Source organism: Thamnophis sirtalis, unplaced genomic scaffold, assembly GCF_051295495.1.
Source record: "Thamnophis sirtalis isolate CommonGarterSnake01/CBP01778 unplaced genomic scaffold, rThaSir2_p1.2 scaffold_3, whole genome shotgun sequence".
Lineage (NCBI taxonomy): Eukaryota > Metazoa > Chordata > Lepidosauria > Squamata > Natricidae > Thamnophis > Thamnophis sirtalis.
Window position 1 is genome coordinate 109107589 of NW_028261383.1, and position 19646 is coordinate 109127234.

The 19646-nt window shown below is 35.7% G+C and overlaps 1 protein-coding gene across 1 annotated transcript; it reads right to left on the minus strand.

Moving 5' to 3' along the window:
- Positions 1-2245: 2245 nt before the first annotated feature.
- ZBED8 (zinc finger BED-type containing 8) lies at positions 2246-2971 on the minus strand. The gene has a single exon (XM_087708237.1). The coding sequence runs from the start codon at positions 2969-2971 to the stop codon at positions 2246-2248; it is 726 nt and encodes a 241-aa protein (XP_087564363.1).
- Positions 2972-19646: the final 16675 nt, after the last annotated feature.

The window sequence follows — 19646 nt, forward strand, 5'->3', positions numbered from 1 at the left end:
CTTCTAAATAATATTTAAGTTAGAAATTCTTGAGCAGCTAGGAATCCATGGAATAGATTCAGTAATAATTTGCTTTCATTAGAATTGCTGATAAAATTCTAAGTGGAATAGAAGTCAGACTTTCTTCAAAGGAATAAAAAAAAACCAATAAGAGTGGGTGGGGAGAGTTTGATAGAAGATTAATTTATGGACAGTATTTTTCAATAGACAAAAATAATGAAGTCAGTCTTGAATTTTAATAATGAGATTATTCCATGTAAAGGCATTTATGACCCAGTAGATATAAGTAAAAATTTACACAGTGCTACTGTGCAGTGTATGCACAGAATGGATCTTAATATTGACTGGATCTTAATAATGATTTAGTATTTCATTTTAGAATATCTATTTTAGTTTTCACATAAATCATAAAAAGATATCATTAGTGGATATTAAAAAGTGTAACTAAATTTATAAAAGTTTATAATTACTACTTAAACTCCATTAAAACATGCAATATATATTATTGAATAAACAAATCATTTATGTGTTGTAAACTGTATAAGTGTAAGGACCTGCAGATACTGAAGAAGGTTCTTGGATGAGAAGTGAAATGTTTTCAAAGAAAACAAACAAATAAACAAGAAAATCCAGTTGCCTTTTGAATAGCACCTTTGTTTGGGACAACCATGACCAGGATGACTCCATAGCTATTGATTTATGTAACACCTTCACCTCCCAACAAAAATTAAAAGTAATGTCAGGAAGTTTCATATTTAAACAGGACAACTGTGGGGTATTGGAATGCTTAATTTCTGCTTTGGGGGCCATTTTTATAGTAACAAATTGGATAAACTTAATTGGTTTTATATTTGGGGGAAAGAAACATTAGATATTTTAGGTTTTTTTTTTTTTTTTTTGTAAACTGACTATCTTATGATTTGTATGTTAAGAGTAGAAATATTGCATTGTTCCAGGTGACTTACTGGAATCCTTGGGAAGTGTAAATCAGTATAAAAGTACATGATTTTTTAGGACAGTGGTTCCCAAACTTTTTCAGTCCACTGCTCCCTTGGTGCTACAAACTGATCCTCAATGCCTCCCACCCAGTGGTGGAATTCAATTTTTTTTACTACCAGTTCTGTGGGCGTGGCTTGGCGGGCTTGGATGGGGGGGTCATGTGAATGGGTGGTTTGCACAATGGAAGGAAGATAGTAACAGTAAAATTCAAAACTGTAACAATTAATTGAACACGTATTCAAAATCCAATTTAAAAACCTTTTTAGTTAATGTTAATTCAATAAAATTGTTGAACATGATCCAGTTCAAAGTCTGATAGTCATAGTCAAGGTTTTCACAGTCTGATAGTCATTTATCAAGAACCTTAGTAACTAGTAACTTAGTAAACTCAGTAAAATTTAGTAACTACTTCACTGTTCAGTAAATTCTTAAAGTGATGGATGGGTTTGATGAAGGGATACCAGTTTCCCACTGTCTGATTTTAAGTCACTTAGCAAGAGTCTTAAATCACCATGTACAGCAATCTGGAGTCAATTTCTTTGCTTGGAGAGAAGTTGGATGACCACACTGAAGCCACGTTCCACCAAATATGATTTTGGAAATGCAACAAGGAGCTTCTTAACCACTGTCCATAGTGCAGGGTAGCGACCAGAATTTTCTTTCTGTAACCAAAACTCTTGGTAGGATTTCTTAAACTTTGGCTTCAGCTCAATGTCATTTTGCAGCTCTCCACTAACTCATCTTCCTCAGTATCTAAAAATGGATTTATCACCCAATCTGGAATTTCCATCAAAAGAAGATCAGACATATCTTTATGCAGCATGTCCAAATGGCCACAAAAAAACTTGAAAATCATCATCTTGTATCCCACTTTTCTCTTCTGCTTCAGACAAGCTCAGAAATTAGTATAGCTTGCGACGGCCTATATTGTGCTTCAATAGAGTTAACTGAAACATAGAGATGAACAGATTTGGCTTTAATAAGATTGACCTCATTTCCTTGCACCTGCAAATTCACTTCATTGAACTTTGCAAATAGTTCTGATAAATAAGCAATGTCATGCCTGATCTCTTTGAGTTCACCACTGAGCAAAGCATTCTTGTCTTCAAAAAACTCCACAACAGTGTCAAAAAGATTATAAAAGCATCTCACACAGTTGCCTTTTGATAGCCAACGAACTTCTGTATGAAGCAGCAAATGATCAAAATCTTCATCATTCTCAACACAGAGCTCTCTGAATAGTTGATCATTGAGAGCATGTACTTTTAACTGGAGTAATGACAGTGTGTAATGAATTGTGCAAGCAATCGCTGAGGTTTTTTGCAACCAGATGTTGGTGATGAATGACACAGTGAATGGTAAAGACATTTGGCACTACTTTTTTCAAGTAAACAACGCACCCACGGTAGCGACCAGTCATTGATGGTGCTCCATCAGTTGTACAAGCTAGTATGTTGGCAAGTGGAATTTCCTTGTCTTTGAAAAACTGTTCAACAACATGAAATATTGACTCCCCTTTAGTATCTGTTTTTAGTTGCCTCGCAAATAACAACTCTTGAGTCAAACTTTCATCTTTAATAAAGTGCACATAAGCAAGAAGCAAAGATTCATTGCCTGGCAAAGTTGATTCAGCCAGCTGTAACGCAAAGTATCTTGTCCATAATATGCTGCACCATATATCTTCCATATTCTCAGCCATTTCATCTATGTGTCTTTGCACTGAATTGTTGCTGAGAGGAATTGTCTTAATTATATCATGTGGTGACCTATGCAAAACAGTACTCAGAACCTCACTAATGGCTGGTAGGATGAGTTCTTCACCAATAGTATGTGGCTTTCCAGACTTAGCAATCAGCAGTGAAATGTTGTATGATGCACGCAAACCATCAGTGTTTTGTTGGGAAGCATTGTAAAACATGTGTGACAGTGTTGGATGCTTTTTCAAGTTGTCACAAAGTGTTGTCACTGCCATTTCTGCTTTGAAAATCAGAATACTTACAATATGTGTGTGTTCACATCTGGCTTAAGGCTTTGCTAAGTGAATAAATAAACCCTACCAACTCCCTGCCTGCCTTCTCTGTGCAAATAAACTCGGATATTGCTCTTTACTCTGCAGCAAAGCAAGGATTCTAGAGCTTGATGTCTACAGGAGATTCTCAGTTATCCAGGTCATGGTTGTCCCAAAGGTGCCTTTTCAAGAGGCAACTGGACTTCCTGGTTTTTCTTTAAAGATTATTTTGCTTTTTATCTCATTGGGGAATCATTTTCTTTTTTTAAATTATTATTATATATTTTTTTATTTTTCCCAATACAACTCATGCAAAGGGTCATCCACATGTACATTACCTTTTCCACACTTTTAACTTACATATTTGTGATTCCCTATAACTTTTTTAAGCTATGTTTTAGTACAAATCAACACATTGACATATATCACTAATGCAGTTTCCTATCTCTTACATTGACATAATTAACACCTTTTCATAAGAAAAGTTCAGTTGTCTCTCTCTCTCCTCTCTTCCTCCCTCTCTTCCCCTTCTCTCTCCTTTTTTCTCCTTTTCTCTCTTCCTCTCTTTCTCTTCCTCCTTCTTTCCCCCTTCTCTCCCTATCGCCTTCCCACTCTCCTTTCTTACTCTTCTCTCTCTCCAACTTTCTCCCTCTCACTTCTTTCCGCTTTCCATCTCCCTTCCTTCCTCCTTTTCTTCCTCTCTCTCTCTGACTTCCTCCCTACCTCTCTCCTCCTCTTTCTCTCCCTCCCCTCTCTGCCTTCCTCCCTCCCTAGGCTCAGCTCTGCAATGGAGAGCCCAGACGGAGGGAAATAGCTTGGGAAAAGAATGGATACCTTGGCTGAGGCGTGAGGGAGGTAGCTAGAACAGAAGCAAAGGAAGACTCACCGGGCAGAGATCTGCTGGACTGTGTGGTTGAGATAAGCAAGGAACCACCTGTGCCTCTAAGCAGGTGTGGTATGAAAAGGAGTGAGTGGGAGGGGTGGGAGGTGAGGGTGGAGCCAGTCAGTGGTGCATTTTACCGGTTCTCCAAACTGTCCATAATTTGTCCTACCATTCAGGAGCTGAATTTCACCCCTGCTGGAAGTACTCAGCTGACTGGCAGCCAATAGAGCTCCAGGCAGAATTGCGCCCTGCGAGGGGGCCACCTCCAGCAATCCTCTGCCACCTCCCTTGCCTCTTAGTGCCCCCTGCCACCACCCTTTGCCTCTTAGCGCCCACCCTAAGTCATTCCACCGGTACTGCCCACTTTGGGAACCACTGTTTTAGAAGCTATATGGCAGAGATAGCTCGGAACAGGTCTTAGTATATTTCTTAGAAATTCTTCATTCTTGGCAGATTTTAAATAATGCAATTAAACAGCATTATTTGAGTTATTGGTAATATCCACATATGGGTCACTAAGAATGTCATACTTCATGCTTTTTAAACAGGAAATCTTGTATTTTAATCCTTTTTTTATCCATGCAACTCAGCAGAGTTTCCTAATGTGAAAGCTAAAGATTTCTATAGTACATTTAACAGCACTTTTTTCAGAATTAAATCCAGCCATGTCTTACTGGCTAGAGTAAAGTAAAGGAGTGACTTTATAAAGGAGATAGGTCACTGTGTCATGCTAACTGTTAATGTGGCTTGTTAGATTTAGCCTTAGTTCAGTGTGCAAATTTAAGCCCACACATTTCAAAATCCTGCTTAATGGAATCTCAATCAATACGTGTATTAGGCAAATAGCCTAATGTTATCTATGTTCTATCTTAGCTTAAACTTTGCTTTCTTAAAGCCCCTATATTCTACAAGGCTCAATTGAAGTATTCTTTGTTAATTCTGGAAGAAATGGGATAGACAACCAGCAAACCAAAATACAACCACAGGACAATACATCTTAAAATATTGTTTTATCTGCCATTTCAGTATTGGGGTTTATAAATTTAAAAAAATCAATATAATATTCTGTGGGGAAACTTGAATTTATTATTTGTGTCTATCTTCCCCATGGAAGTGAATGGTTCACATAGATGATATAAAGTCTGAATCAAAGATGATGATGCAATCAAGGTTTCTTTCTTTACCAATTAAAAATAAATTAATTACCAGTTTTGGATAGTATCCATTTGTAAGTTCTTAAATAATTCAAATGTGAAAGCATCCTTATTTTAATTACAATATTTACATTATCTATAAGAGGAGCCCCAGTATAAGAAATTGGAAGAAAGACCAGGTTTTGAAGGTAATATAGGAAATTACAGTCTGGGTACCTTAATATTTGCTTTGGATAAATGAGCCATAAGTGTTCTGTTGAAGAAGAATAAGCACAGTTCTGTCAAGGTAAATATTATAATTTGTTTGAGATTATGTGGATGAGTAAAGGGATGTACTAGTAGATGCTTCTTGCTTGAACTTTCAAAAAAGGGTTGATCAAATCTTCATAGAAAGCTTTTGAATAAATATAACAGTCATGGAATGAAAGGATCTTTATCTTATGAACATTATATAGGGTAAGAAGCCAAAAGAGGAAAAGATTAGCAATAAATGATACATGGGTTTCAGAGACAAATTATAAGAAAAATTAATTTATTAGATTCATTATCCAACTAGACATTCTCAGAAAAGGCTACTGTACACAGAACAAAATATCCTGCAGGAAATCGATCTCATTCAACATGATTGACTTATTTCTATTCAACCTCATAGACTGGAGGAGATGTTCAGATATCCCTTGAACATTAAGAGCCGTAGCTGGGTTAATAAAGTAATTTAATTATTCTGGGAATATCCTTAAGCATTTTGATCCTATCCAATTTGGCAATGGTATTAATTCTACTATAAGATACTCCTTCCTGACTTTCCTGAATAAAGTAATAAAGGCAGTCCTTAATTAACACTCTTAGAAGGAAGCATAATAACTAACTAACTAACTAACTAACTAACTAACTAACTAATATTTGCTATCCAAATTTTCATCATTTACATTCGTAAAGCATGACATTTTTGATGACATTGCTTAGCAGTGGCAATTCTAGTAATTCACATTAATCAAATTTGTGTTAGGTAAGGACTCATCCCAATCCAAGCAATTCTTGTCTTGGTCTTTCTCAGCCCCAAGACTTGGTAATGCAAAGCACCCCATCCTTTGCCTCCTCTTGATCTCTCCACCTGCCTATCTTCCCCATCTCTTCCTTTTAACTGTCCTCCTACCCACTGCTACCTGTTGCCTCTACCACCCAACCTTGCCCATTACTGCACTCAGTGTATCACATGCTGCTTTTGTACTGGTCCTTCTTCCGTGCCATCTTTTTTCATGCAAGTTCAGTCAGAGCTTCTCTTGCATGCCACCATCTACCTTCATTTGTGCACCAGTCAGGACTTTAAAAATCTGCCCCAGCTAGGGAGCACTCTGCCTAGGACCTCCATTTGTGTACGAGATAGTGCTTTCATTTTGCATCAGTTCAGGCCTTCTTTCATGAAAGGAGGACAACACTCAAAAGAATGCCCCAGCTGCACTGGATTGAAATAAGGATCCAGCTAGAAGGATCCTCATTTAACACTGCTACTGACAGTGCATTATTTCATGAAGCAGGTTTGTTTTCTGAAAGAAGGCTCTGGGCTAGGAGTCAGCAACCTTAAACACTCAAAGAACCACAAAGGTCCTAACCAGAAACCCCCTGTTCAATTCTGGAGCCAACCAGAAGTTCAGTTTTCCCACCATAGAGTCTCTTCCTAGCATGGCATCCTTTTTCTTCTACCTGCCCTAACCAAAAGCCCTATCAGTTGTGGAGCTGACTGGTAACATGGAGCTGCAGCAGAGGGATGAAAGAGCCACATGCAATTCCAGAGCCATGGGTTGCTGACCCCTTCTCTGGGCAGAAATGAAGACCCCTGACTGGCATGTGAACAGAGGTCCTAGCCAGCACACAAATGGAGAATCCAAGGAAGTTACAAATGCAAGCCTATAGCAGCATGAAATGTGATGGTCATGGCAGTTATCGGTATGGCCAAGCAGCAGGAACAGCTGGTTGGCATTGGGTAGATGGTTGCCAAAAGGAAAGTGTAAATATGGGTGGACCTGAGTTTTATTCACATGATCACGAGGCAGTGCAGTGGGCAGTACTTTGGTCATAAGTGCCTTTGTTCAACACCACCTTCACTTTCAACAGTTGCTAAACAAATAGATGCTAAGTGAGGACTAGTTGTAAGTGATAAGATGCAAATTGTAAGCAAATAATAATTTGCATTGTTGATTATTTTTAAGAGCATTGGGTGAACTGAAATTTAAACTATGATTTATGGAAATGCTTATGGTTTAGCTAAGCAAGATGGATGACAGGGCACATAGTTCCACAGATGTACCAGAGAAAGTGAGTTATTTATGGTAGTTGTAGTTCCTTTAATTACCATAATCATTGATTAATATTTTTAGACTAGTTCCTTTTTTGTTCCTAATTGTAAGACATGAGTCATAACATGCAGTAGCTTGCATTCAGAAATACTACCTATAAGGTACTGAATGCATTCTAAAAATGAAAGCAGATTGAATTTGTCTACATATCTTTAACTTCCACTTCTATAAATAAAGATCAATTTTATGTAAGAGTAAAACAAACAGATTTTATTTTAAATGACAACAGCAATTGTCTTTTCAACTCTTTTCCATTAGCATCTTACAACATCAGAAAAAACGTATGACGTAACACAGTTCAAGGTCACTTACTTTCTGAAGAACAGTAAAAGATGCCATCTTTATGTCAAGCAAGAAGATTGCATTATATTAGTATATAAATACTGAGGGAACACTCTGAATAAGACATGTATTTGTTTGTTTTTCTAGGAAAAGTCACTCTTCGCATTTTTGCCTGTGTGACACTCATTTTCATTTTACAGTGGTATTATATGACATTTGAGCAAAATAATTCAAACTATGTGCCATCCAATAAAAGATTGTCATGCTGAATAAAATTTTATTCAGAACACAAAACACATGAGGAAAAACTTGCTTTCAGTCACTTTGTATCCATTCAGGCCAATAAGCACAAATTCATATATTTTATTCTGAAGTAAAAATTCAAAACAACTGAAATTCAAAGCAAAAGCCAACGGAAATGTCTCAGTAGCTTTTACACCAAATGCTAACAAACAAGAACTTTATCTATTAATAGCAGAAAGGCCTAGCTCCTGAATTGTGCAAAAAGATGACTTGAAAATAGAATCTAACTTGAAAGAATACCACAACCAACAGCTGATAATAAGTATCACTAGAGAGGGGAAAATATATACCCACAAGTGATGTCTTAAATGAAACTAGGGCATTTCCACAATGACAATATATTTTGCTTCATATTTTCACTAATAGTTCACTAACATCTGTAGGGATACTTCTGCAAAGACCTAGAACTGCTGAAGACCATCTGGTGGCCATGTATAACTAAATCTGTGCACTGGCTTGGTTTAAGGCATTAGTAAGTGGGCATAACTATTTAAGGAATCACAAAGTATGACCAAAGCTTTGAACCTACCTTAACAGCAAAGTGCAGTTGCACAACTTTCTATTTCAGGGGTGTCAAACTCATGCTGTCATGGTGGCATCATGTGACATATCAGGACTCTTCCCCCTTCGCTAAAATGGGGGTAGGGGTGACCAGTGCATGACACATCCAACCCTGCCAAGAGTTTGATAGCCCTGTTCTATATGCTTTGCCCTTCAAAAAGATGATTTAATGAATCTTCTTTAGATTGTGTTTATCTTTTCATATTTCCCATTTTGTTTCTGCCACACTTCATCCTTTATTCTCATGAGACAGAGAGAAGCTGGTTGTGGTTCAGTGGTATCCCACATATACTTGTGAACAACATACTCCAAAGTGACCCTTAGTTCCAACATTTTGGGAAGCTGCTGATATTGAGCTGACTGTCTGATAATAGAAGTCAGTTTGAGGCATTTTCATAGGTTTAGAATGTGTTCAGACATTGGATGAAGATCATTCTTAAAAATTATCACAGTACTTTTAGAAACTGATCTTATTTTGATTAAGATGATGTGATTATTAATAAGCATATATTCTTCTTTCTATGTGCCCCTTAAGACTTCAATCTTTCCCTGAGTGAAAATACATTAAACACAGGCCCTACATTTACCTAACTGCATCACTGCTCTTCTTTCTCTAGCAATGCTATAGAGACAATCAAGGACTATGTAATTGTTTTCAAGAACCTGGTGAAGCAAAGAAATTTATATTGTTTGAATAATAAAGAGGTTGCAAAGGAAGAATCTATTGTTCTGCTGTAGCTGGGTGGAATACACTGTGAAGAGTATTTCCTGGTGGAGTATGCATTATGCTACTCTTTCTGCTAAATCATAATAATGTTGCAATTCCAGCTTATTAAGAAGCTGCTACAAATGTTTATAATCAGAGGACTAATGTATTGCAAACCAATAGCTAATAAATGCACCTTTCAGAAAGGAATTATACATGTAAAGCAATCAAATCATTTCTGCATCCCAATTATTTTATATACGCATACAACTGGAGTGTTATGATCATCTATGTTTGTTGATGAAAGAAATTCAACCCCTTAACTTTATGTCATACTTGAGGACTTTTTGGAAATATCTATCATCCATTTTTGGGAAACTAGATATTGTGCTATTGGACCCTTAGTCTGTTTGAGTAAAGCTCTTCTTATGGCCTTGCAAATTGACATAGTTTCTAACCGTACCCAAGTAATTATTCTGTATAATTTCACTAAAGATGTAACTTTTATTCTATTTTTTATGGAATCCATTTGGTTATGTCCCTCTTCCTCAATCCAAACTATTCATGGTTTTTTTTTTTGCTGTTTGGGTGGTGGGGGATGGAGGTACTATGTATTTTGCCTTGAGCTTCTTGGAGGAAATGTAGGTTATACAGTCCATTAATTAAATTATTTTAGTGGTAGAAATTTGATCCTTCCAAATTAAAAACCACAACAAAATTCATGAATTTAGCCAAAGTGGAAGTATATTTAATCTATTATTGCGTGAATTTTCAAGAGAAGAAATATGCACATGTATATATAACTCTATTTCATGTCAACATTGTTTGCCATTTGGCTCAGTATTTGCTTTAAGCCAAATGATGTTTGGATTTCTAGCTATTTATATTTTGTGGGGGGGGGGTTCATTGTAGTGTTCAGTTGTATACTTTAAATATGAAATGGGATGATAGCATTGGAAGAAATTATTTAAACCAGGTTTTTTTAAAAACCTGTCAAGTTTAAACTGTGTGAACTTCAACTCCAAGACTTTCCCATCAGTATGCTGGGTGTTGGTCCACACAGCTTAAAGTTGACAAGTCTGAAAAAAACACTGATTTAGCCTTTCAAATCCACTTCTTGATAAGTGCAGTAATGCAGACTGAACCATCAGATTGATAGATGTATATCCAACTTTGCCTAAAAACATCCTGTGAAGAGGAGCTCATTATTTCCTCAGTAATTGCTTCCTCGGTTTTTGCTTCTCTGTACTAAATATAACCTGTTCTCTAATCTGTCCTTGTAAGACTTGGTTTCCACTCTTCCCATGATCTTTACTGCTTTTCTATTTTTTAAAAAATGTGACACTCAGAAATGTAGTATTCAGGATGGGCCTCAAGCATGAGAAAACTTAATTTTGCTTTTTTAACTCAAGCTACAAAAGGTGTCTGTTTCAGAAATGTACTTATCTCCCCATCCAAAAACAAAAACAAAAAACAAAAAAACAAAAGGCGGGCAGATTTGTTAAAAGTATTTTAATTAACTTCAAATTTTGGCAGAGGTTTCACTTGAGTAGCAACATCTACATTTATTTTTAATTCAATTCAGACAAGAAATTGCAAATATCAGCTTTCATTGGACAATTGCTCACAAATGGAGTTTTTCTAATATATTCACATGTTTTACATTTATCGATATGAAGAAAATTTCCACAAACTTAATATTGGTTTAACTGTATGGATCCTCATTAACAATTGTATGAATATCGAACATGATTGGGTCAGAATGGGGAAAATTGCCGCAGCCTACTCACCATGTAACAACCCCCCAGAATCCAACAATTCAATTTAATTATTTAAAACAATTAAACAATATTGTATGTTTTGTTGTTCACATTTCACATCTCCTTTTGCCTCCTTTCTTTAAGGATTCTGTTCCACCATTTTTTCAATATTTGTGTAACTCTTGTCCCATGGTGAATTGTCCACAGCAAGTTGGCCATAGTGACTTGTCCTGTAGTGAGTTTGCCAGGATGGCGAGTTGGCTGGGTGGCTTGGCCAAAGCGGGTTGGCCAGAGTGAGTTGGGTAGTTTTGGAAGGAAATAACTGATTGTCCTTACAAGATGTCTATTGCTTAGCATTTAGTGGTTACCTGCAATACATTATTTGAATTTATGCTGTCTACTCTCCATCACAGTTTCTAAGCAACTGCCCCAAGAGTTTGCTCGTAGGTTATTCTGCTACATTTGTACTATGCCGATAAAATCACCATCTTCATTTTCTCAATTAACCATAATTTATCCAGTGTGCTGGATATCTGCAACAAAGGACAAAACACTTCTGCATCTTCTGTTCTTCAAACACAATTGTGTCATATCTCTTACTGCCTTTGAGTATTTGGCTTCTTCAAGGACAGCTTTTCTTCTTGCACAAAGAAAAGAATGTGCTGTTTGATATGTAAGTAGAGTTTAAAGTATGAAAGAAATATCAACAATTAATCTACCTCCTCGAATGGATTTTATGTGCATTATGATAGATTTTTCAAATGTGATTTCAACATGTTATTCATCATTTCCATTCTGTCACAAGATGAAATTTGCCAGGAAGCATAGCTGAGTAGATGCTTACTGCATTATATGTGATGGTGAAGGACATGTATAACTCTAACTTGTCTAAGTGCAATTTGGCCTGAAGTTCAGAAGAGATCATTATTGCTCATCAAATTATATTCTTTAAGAACATTGCTATGTAACATTTAAAATCTTTATATAAATGACCTTGATAAAGAGAATAAATTGAGCAATAGTATCACCCAGTGGACAAAGAACAGAAGCAGGGACTTGTTTTCAAGTACATTGTATATAGTAAAACAACAACAATATGCTCTATCACACACACATACCTACAAAGATCTTACCATTTACAAATATTATACCCAAATATTGAAGAATCTTCCTGTATCAATTATTGATCCTGAGAGTTATTTAGAAGCTTTGAAATCAGTTATACAATTATTTTTAAATGTATACATTGACGATCAACATCATTCATGATGCTGTCTTCTGATTAGCCCCTATGTGTTTTATTTTGAGAAATGTCTCTGTGTTTGTGTGTACACATATGTCTGTGTGTGAGTGAGTGTGTGTGTGTGTGTGTGTGTGTGTTTATTGTCTCTCTTTTTAAAGTCCAGTTCTGGCTCCAAGATATGTTCAGCAGTTTACATATGTAAGAATTAAATGCATATTAGAGGTATACAACAACTCTTATATACAACATCTCTGATACACAGGAGACTCTAAAAACATTTGTGGGGCAGTACTTATTGATTCCATTCCAGTGATAGCTTTCATTTCCTTCAAAAGCTAAGGTAACTTGCATAAATTTCCACCCTAATCCTGTTCTCACACTTTGAGACTCATTAAGCAAAGAACTAATGGCTAGTCCAAATCACATTGTGAGATTCATGACTGAACTGAGATTTGAATCTGAGTTTCCCCAGTCATAGTGAAGCCTGCATTATAATTTCCTACTAATCAGGAATAGGTTTAATTTCTTCTACATACTTCAGACAAAATGTCTCTGGCGACATGAGGCCTCATTGTACTATTCTTTGCAGGTTTAAAGTATGCTACAGATGGAGAAGGGTTTGCAATAGGAACCAACTTTTATCTCTGTCACATCAAAAGTATTTGGAATATCAGAAGCCAGCTGTACATCAGTGATATTTTTCATAAGCAAGATCCTAATAATAAAAAATCAGATATCTGATATAGCTGAGAAACTGTAAAAAATAGTTTTTAAGTTAGAGGATACTAACTTGGGAGGACCAGTAAAGCTTCTTAATTTGTGATCTGAACTTAATTTTAAGGTAAAAAGAAGAGGACAGGAAGAAGACAGTAAAAGAATTCTAACAGCAGAAACAATTAATGAAAACAAGATTTGAGGTTAATAAGTTTTTACATTCTTTACATTCCTTCCTGAAAGTAGAAACAAAAACAAAAAGTATTCCAACTATTAACCATACAGTCTAGATAACAGTCAAGAACACTTCATTTTTAGAAGTTAAATAGAAATAAATAAATAAATATACAATTAAAAGTGTAATTTTATACATGACTATTCCAATAAAACTTCACTTGCAGATTTCTTTGCATCGGCCTAAATCAGTCTAACAAAAATTGTTAGAAAGATGCAGTCCTACACAGCACATAAATATAAACACTGACCTGGCAGTAAATGCCACTAAATTCAAAAGAGCATACTATTGAGGTAGCAGAAATTGAATTGTTATGCAAATGCTTAAGTCATGCCTTCAAATATCTATAGCAGAAACTGTGATTGCCAAAATGCGAATTTAATATGCAATAAGCCTGCTTTATTTTCTAATAGGAGTAGGGAAAAAGTCATAAATATAATATATTCAGATGATTTATATGTTCAGTGCAATCATTTGTAAATAACATTAACTTACTGAGCTCCTAAGCGATATAATGAGATAAATATCCATTAGGTATAATAATTCAGTTACTTGAAATTAATCTGTGAATATCTCCAGATGGCCTGCTATTACCATGTATCTCACAAGGTAGTTTATCATGTTGACCAAAAAAGCTAGTTATTTCAAAGTTAAGGAACCGTAAAGAATCCAGCAAGCTTTTAGCATTTTAATACTATTTTAACACTAATGAAAATTCATTCAGATTAAAACCAATGATTTTTATATTTGCCCCATGTTTTTTTCTATTATATTATTTACTTAATGTCTCATATCATTTAGTAAGCCAGGATATTTCACATTTATAGGCTTCCTATAAGTAAATATTGTTATATGTGTAGTATACTGGGTGGGTGTGCGTGCATTTGCGACCAATGAAACTTCTAGATAGATTTTCAATCTTTTCCTGGGCTAGCTACATTTTGAAAGTAATGTGGCTGTATATATAATCCTCTTTCTGTAGGTTTTCAACTATGCTTGCTTAGACCTTCCCATTCCTACTGCAATATGGAGATCTGATAAGTCCATCAACCTGTGCTAAACTAAAGCATGTGTGCAGTTATGATATATAGGCCGCTATCCTTATTTGAACATTAGATGACTGAAGACTCAATAGAAGGAAATATGAAGGACAAGGTTGAGAGGTATACTAATTTCCATTAGTGCTAAAGTAAATAAGCTGAACTCCTGATTCATACATTCCACAGATCACATAAATGAATATAGGGTAACTTTTAATTTTGACTTTTATATGCCCTTCAACTATTTTCACTGCATTCTTGTCCAATAAATTTCATTCTTGCACTGAGCTAAGTCCAAATGTATATTTTTTGCCTAAAGTGGAATAAAGATCTTCCTACAATAATCCTACAATAAAAAAATAAAATTGTTCTGCGCATGTACAGAACCCCCCCAAAAAAGATGGCGGCAGTGGCGACCAGGTAACTGATTTGAGAGCATGACAGGCCTGGGTTGCTACCAGTTCCAGCGACCCAGGCCACCATACCACTACTGGTTTAGCTGTACTGGACTGAACCAGTAGGAACCAACCTCTGGTATGTAGGTAGCATAGAATGCACAGAGATTGAGGGCTACCCAATATTCTGTTATTTCTGTTGCTTCAGGTAAATTGAACCTGTGGTGTAGAGGACCACACTTGTTGGCTCCATTCCCATGCTTCTATGGAAGCTCTGAACTTGCTAGAATAGATGAACTATGGAGATATACTACTTACAAATATACAGCCTTCTATACATAAACAGATGGACATTTGAAGAATGGGAGTTTTCTTTCGGTTTTCTTCTCTCATACACATTCCTCAGATGTGCATCTGAATATGAATATAGGAAACAGAGTGCTGATGATAGAGGAAAAGGTGAATATATGACTGATGACAAGTAAAAAATAATCATGCATAGGCTTTCACTGTAGCTAAAAATATATTAGATGAGATAGATGAGTCTCTGAAAATTTACAATATGCCTCCCTCCCTCTTTCCCTTCCTTCCTTCATCATAGGATATTAAGCATATTAATTTTAATGGAATATGTGTAAAACCTATGCCATGTTTAGGATTTGGTTAAAAATGACCACAGTTAAAAATGTGGAGATATGAATATTTCCAGCATTCCCATCTTCCCAATGATTTGATGACAGTCTCAGAGGGCAGCTCCTATGCTCATATTCCCTTTTGATGTGAAGCACATTTTCTGAATTATTTCCAAAGTTCTCTGCTTTCCCCAGAGGGGTAAATGCAGTAATTAGATACATTTAGATTTTGGAGTGTACAGCTATATTAACAAACTAACATGGAACAACTTTATTCTCCCTTCCCAGATTTGCAAATCCCAGTTTCTTAGGTTCCAAAATATTTCAACTGGAAAAAAAACCTGAACCTTGCAGATTCTATGCAATGTTGCTATTTACTCTACAAGTGGGTGTCTATTATTAAATCACACTGTGCTACTATAAAATTTATTTTATTTTTATTTTATTTAGTTTGTCAAATGTACAAGATAACAGGTATAAGTATAAACATGGACATGAACAAAGGAAATGAGTACAAATAAATGGGGACAGTAGGACAGGGATAGTAAACTCTGGTGTGCTTATGTATGCCCCCTTTACAGACCTCTCAGAAATGGGGTGAGATCCGTGGTAGACAGTTTAAAGTTGTAGCTATGTGGGGGTTTGAGCATGTAACAATGGAGTCAGGTAGGGCATTCCAGACATTGATCACTCTGTTGCTGAAGTCGTATTTTCTGCAATTGAGTTTGGAACTGTTAACCTTGAATTTGTATCTATTGTTTGCCTGTGCATTATTAAGGTTGAAGCTGATGTAGTCGTTGACAGGTAGGACATGGCAGCAGACAATTTTATGTACTATGCTTAGGTCAGAGCTTAGACAGCATAGTTCCAGGTTGTCCAAGCCCAAAATTTTGAGCCTGGTGGCATAAAAGATTCTATTGTGAGCAGATGAGTAGAGTACTCTTCTCATGAAATACATCTGCACCTGCTCAATTATATTAATGTCCGATATACAGCGTGGATTCTAGGCAGATGAATTTTATTCAAGAATTGGTCTGGCAAAGGTTTTTAAAAAAATATTTTTTTTCCAAAACAAATACAACACATAAAATCTTCCTTCTTTACATACTGTAGAAAGTGTATCAGTTGGTTACAAAAGGCTTTCATTCATCTCTTCCACAGTCATCAAGCATAATTCATATTAACTCAAGTATTTTAACTCAGATATTTATACATGCTACCATCATCATACCTCCAATTTCATTTGACTATAATTGTTTAAAACATCCTTCGTCATAAAATATACCAAGATTTAATACATAACCATATACTGGCATTTCATTTACTATTTCTAAAATCCTCCAATAACACTGAATCCTTATGTCCTATTCTAGCTAAACATCCATAATAACAAAATTTTCTAATCCTCCTTTCCAAATCACTGTTTACAATTTACATCTAGTTTCCTTATGTTGTACACACACATGCACACACACCTGTGCTAATAAATAAATAAAGGGAGACTAGTATAGATCTATTTCAAGCTATTTAGCTCTCATCAGCTAGCCATACCCTTACTGGGATTTGAACCTGGGCTGTATTACATATTAGGCAGATGTGTTAGCACTAGGCCACAGGCTCTCCTCCTTTATCAACTATATAAATGTATATATACATTGTTATCATTATCCCTCCTTTATTTGACTATATCCTGTATCATAACACTTTCCCCCTAATAATCAAGACTTACGTAACTGTATCTAACAGTTCTTTTTTTATTAACCTTTATATATAATCCAAAAGGATTTCTAATCTTCCTTTCATGGGTACCATTCAATATTCATATCCAATTATTACTTATCATAACACTATACATTGTATACATTATTATCATTATCAATTATTTATGTAAGTGTATCTATTGTCACTAAATTTCACAAAGTTTAACTAGTTTTAAATTATACTCTTCCATCTATCAACCTGTATCTTTCCAGTAGCAAAACAGTCTCATCTCTTCTGCCATTTGTGGTGTCAGTCCTCTAATTATCTCCTTAATCAAATTTGTATGGACTCCTCTTAGCAACTCCTTGCTTATAAAATCTCTCATGTAATTTTGAAGGCCTTCTTCTGTTTCCTTAATCAGCTTATTTTTGATTGTCGGTAGTGTTATCAATGATGTTGCTAATAAAATTTCTCTCTTTAAATCCATAAATTCTTTTGTTTTTTCTTCTTCTGTGTCTTGCCATCTGGGGAAGAGTTCCCCTCCATTTAATTCCTCTTTCAGCATTCCACTCTTTCCATTTTCAGAGACAAACCAATCACCATAAATATCAGCAAATTTAATTTCTTTATAGTCATTTTCCTCTTCGATTTTTAGGATTCTAACCACCACTTTTTCCACTTGATAAACATCTCCAACTTCTTCTTCATATTTTACTGTTAGATGCTCTAAGTCTTCCAACTTCTTCTCTATCCTCTCAAATGTGTTTGATAATTTCTGTATTTCTAAGAATATCTTTTGCAGACTTAAAGTTTCTTTCTGCTGTTGAAATTATGCCATTATCTCCAGCTAACAAACACTGCTGCTCTAGCTTGGAAAGTTTTAACAAGATTAAGCATAGATTCACAATAAAGTTTTATTTTCACTTTTCTCTGGTTAAAGATATAATTCAAAGGGACATCTGTATACTTTTCTTCTTATCACTCTCGATAAACAAGCAGTGAGACCTTGGAGTGCCAAGCCAGGATAATCAATGAAAAAAGTAAGAGTGTTTTGTTTCCAATACACAAACCTAGAGCCTCCAAGTAGCAGTGTTATTGCTGCAATTGTCTTTGTTTCTTTTTGTATCTTTTTTGTATTTCAAGTTTAAAAAAAGTCCAATTCTTGAATGAGTTAGAAGAACAGCCACAGTAATGAAAGAAGAGAATGTTGGTCTATAGGTTACAAAGAATAATAAAAGAAAAAAATATATAAGAAGAAAAATTAATCCATTCATTTTAAAAGGCTTGCATAAATTCCATCCATGAACATAACATTTAAAAATTAAGATAACCCACTGTCCAAAATCATTCCAAACTTAATTCTGCTGCTTATTTCTTCTGTTCTCCAATTTAAATTAATTTTAAGTTTTTTTATAGGCAGTCTCTTTAAAATGGTAAATATTCCTCACCAACTGGAAACACTTTCTCTTTCTGTATCGTTCCATTTTGGAGCTGCCCTGACTTCATCAGCCTATTTGTCGCCGGCTTGAAGAACTTCTCTTGGATTGATCAGGGATTTTGCGATGTCCCTGAGATCAGCAAGATGTATTCTTCCTGTTCACCGTCTCTACGGGATGGTTTAGGTCCGATTGGACCACCCAGTGGCAAAAGTATTGGCTTCGGTCTCTGAGCATCAAGACCGCACATCCGTATCGTTGCAACGTTGGTTTCTCCTTGATCTGGCAAAGGTTTTGTATGCCCTAGTTTGCAGTACAATGTCACCAGAGAAGAAGAATGAAAATTAATGCATGGAAAATTTACTTTGGATCCTCTCCAAATGACTGCAATAATGCAAGTACAAGTTTTCATTTGTTTCTATGTTTTAATGATCAGGAAACTAGCATGGGAACCTAACATTTATTCCTGGAGATGATTCTACAGAATTAACAGCAAGATTAGTTAGTAAATCACGAATGCACCTATTTTAATAGGCACAGGATTGCTGGCTAAAATCTGCTTACTGAGTATATTTGACATAAAAGCACTATAGATAAAACACTCCTAAATTCAGAGGCTTTTCTTCCCAAGGATTTTAATATTTCACTCATATCTTTTTTACATTTTTCTACTTTTCCCTGGTTTTACCTAAAATTAAATACAGGCACACCAAGTTAGATGGTAGGACTAAATAAAAAGAATGCAGGAAAGCAATGCATTCCACTTTGCTGAAGAAGTAATACATTTCTTCCCTGGCATTTTGCACAAATATGTGCCCCAAACTCAAGGAATGTGTAAGTGTGTATCAGTGTTTGTGTGTCTATGTATATCTGTATCTATCTATCTGTATATGTATCTGTGTCTGCGTTTGATGTGTATAGTATATAGACCTATTACCCATCAAATATTACATAGCCCTAGAAATCATATGTAGAATTCAGAAGCTACAATGGAGACAGGGACGTGCAGTCAGGGGAGGCAGGGCCTCAGCACTGTCATGATGAAAACAAAAGAAAATTAAAAGGAAAAAGGCAGAGGTAGTTGCTGCCAGAGTCACAGTGGATGACTCTGCTTAGTGCTTAACTGCAGGGGGAGGCGAGAGAACCACATGCCTCCTTTAGACTATCATTATGATCACTTGAGCAGAGTTAAGCAAGGGTTAAAAGGTGAAAAATTCCTTGTGCAAAGGAGGCACGT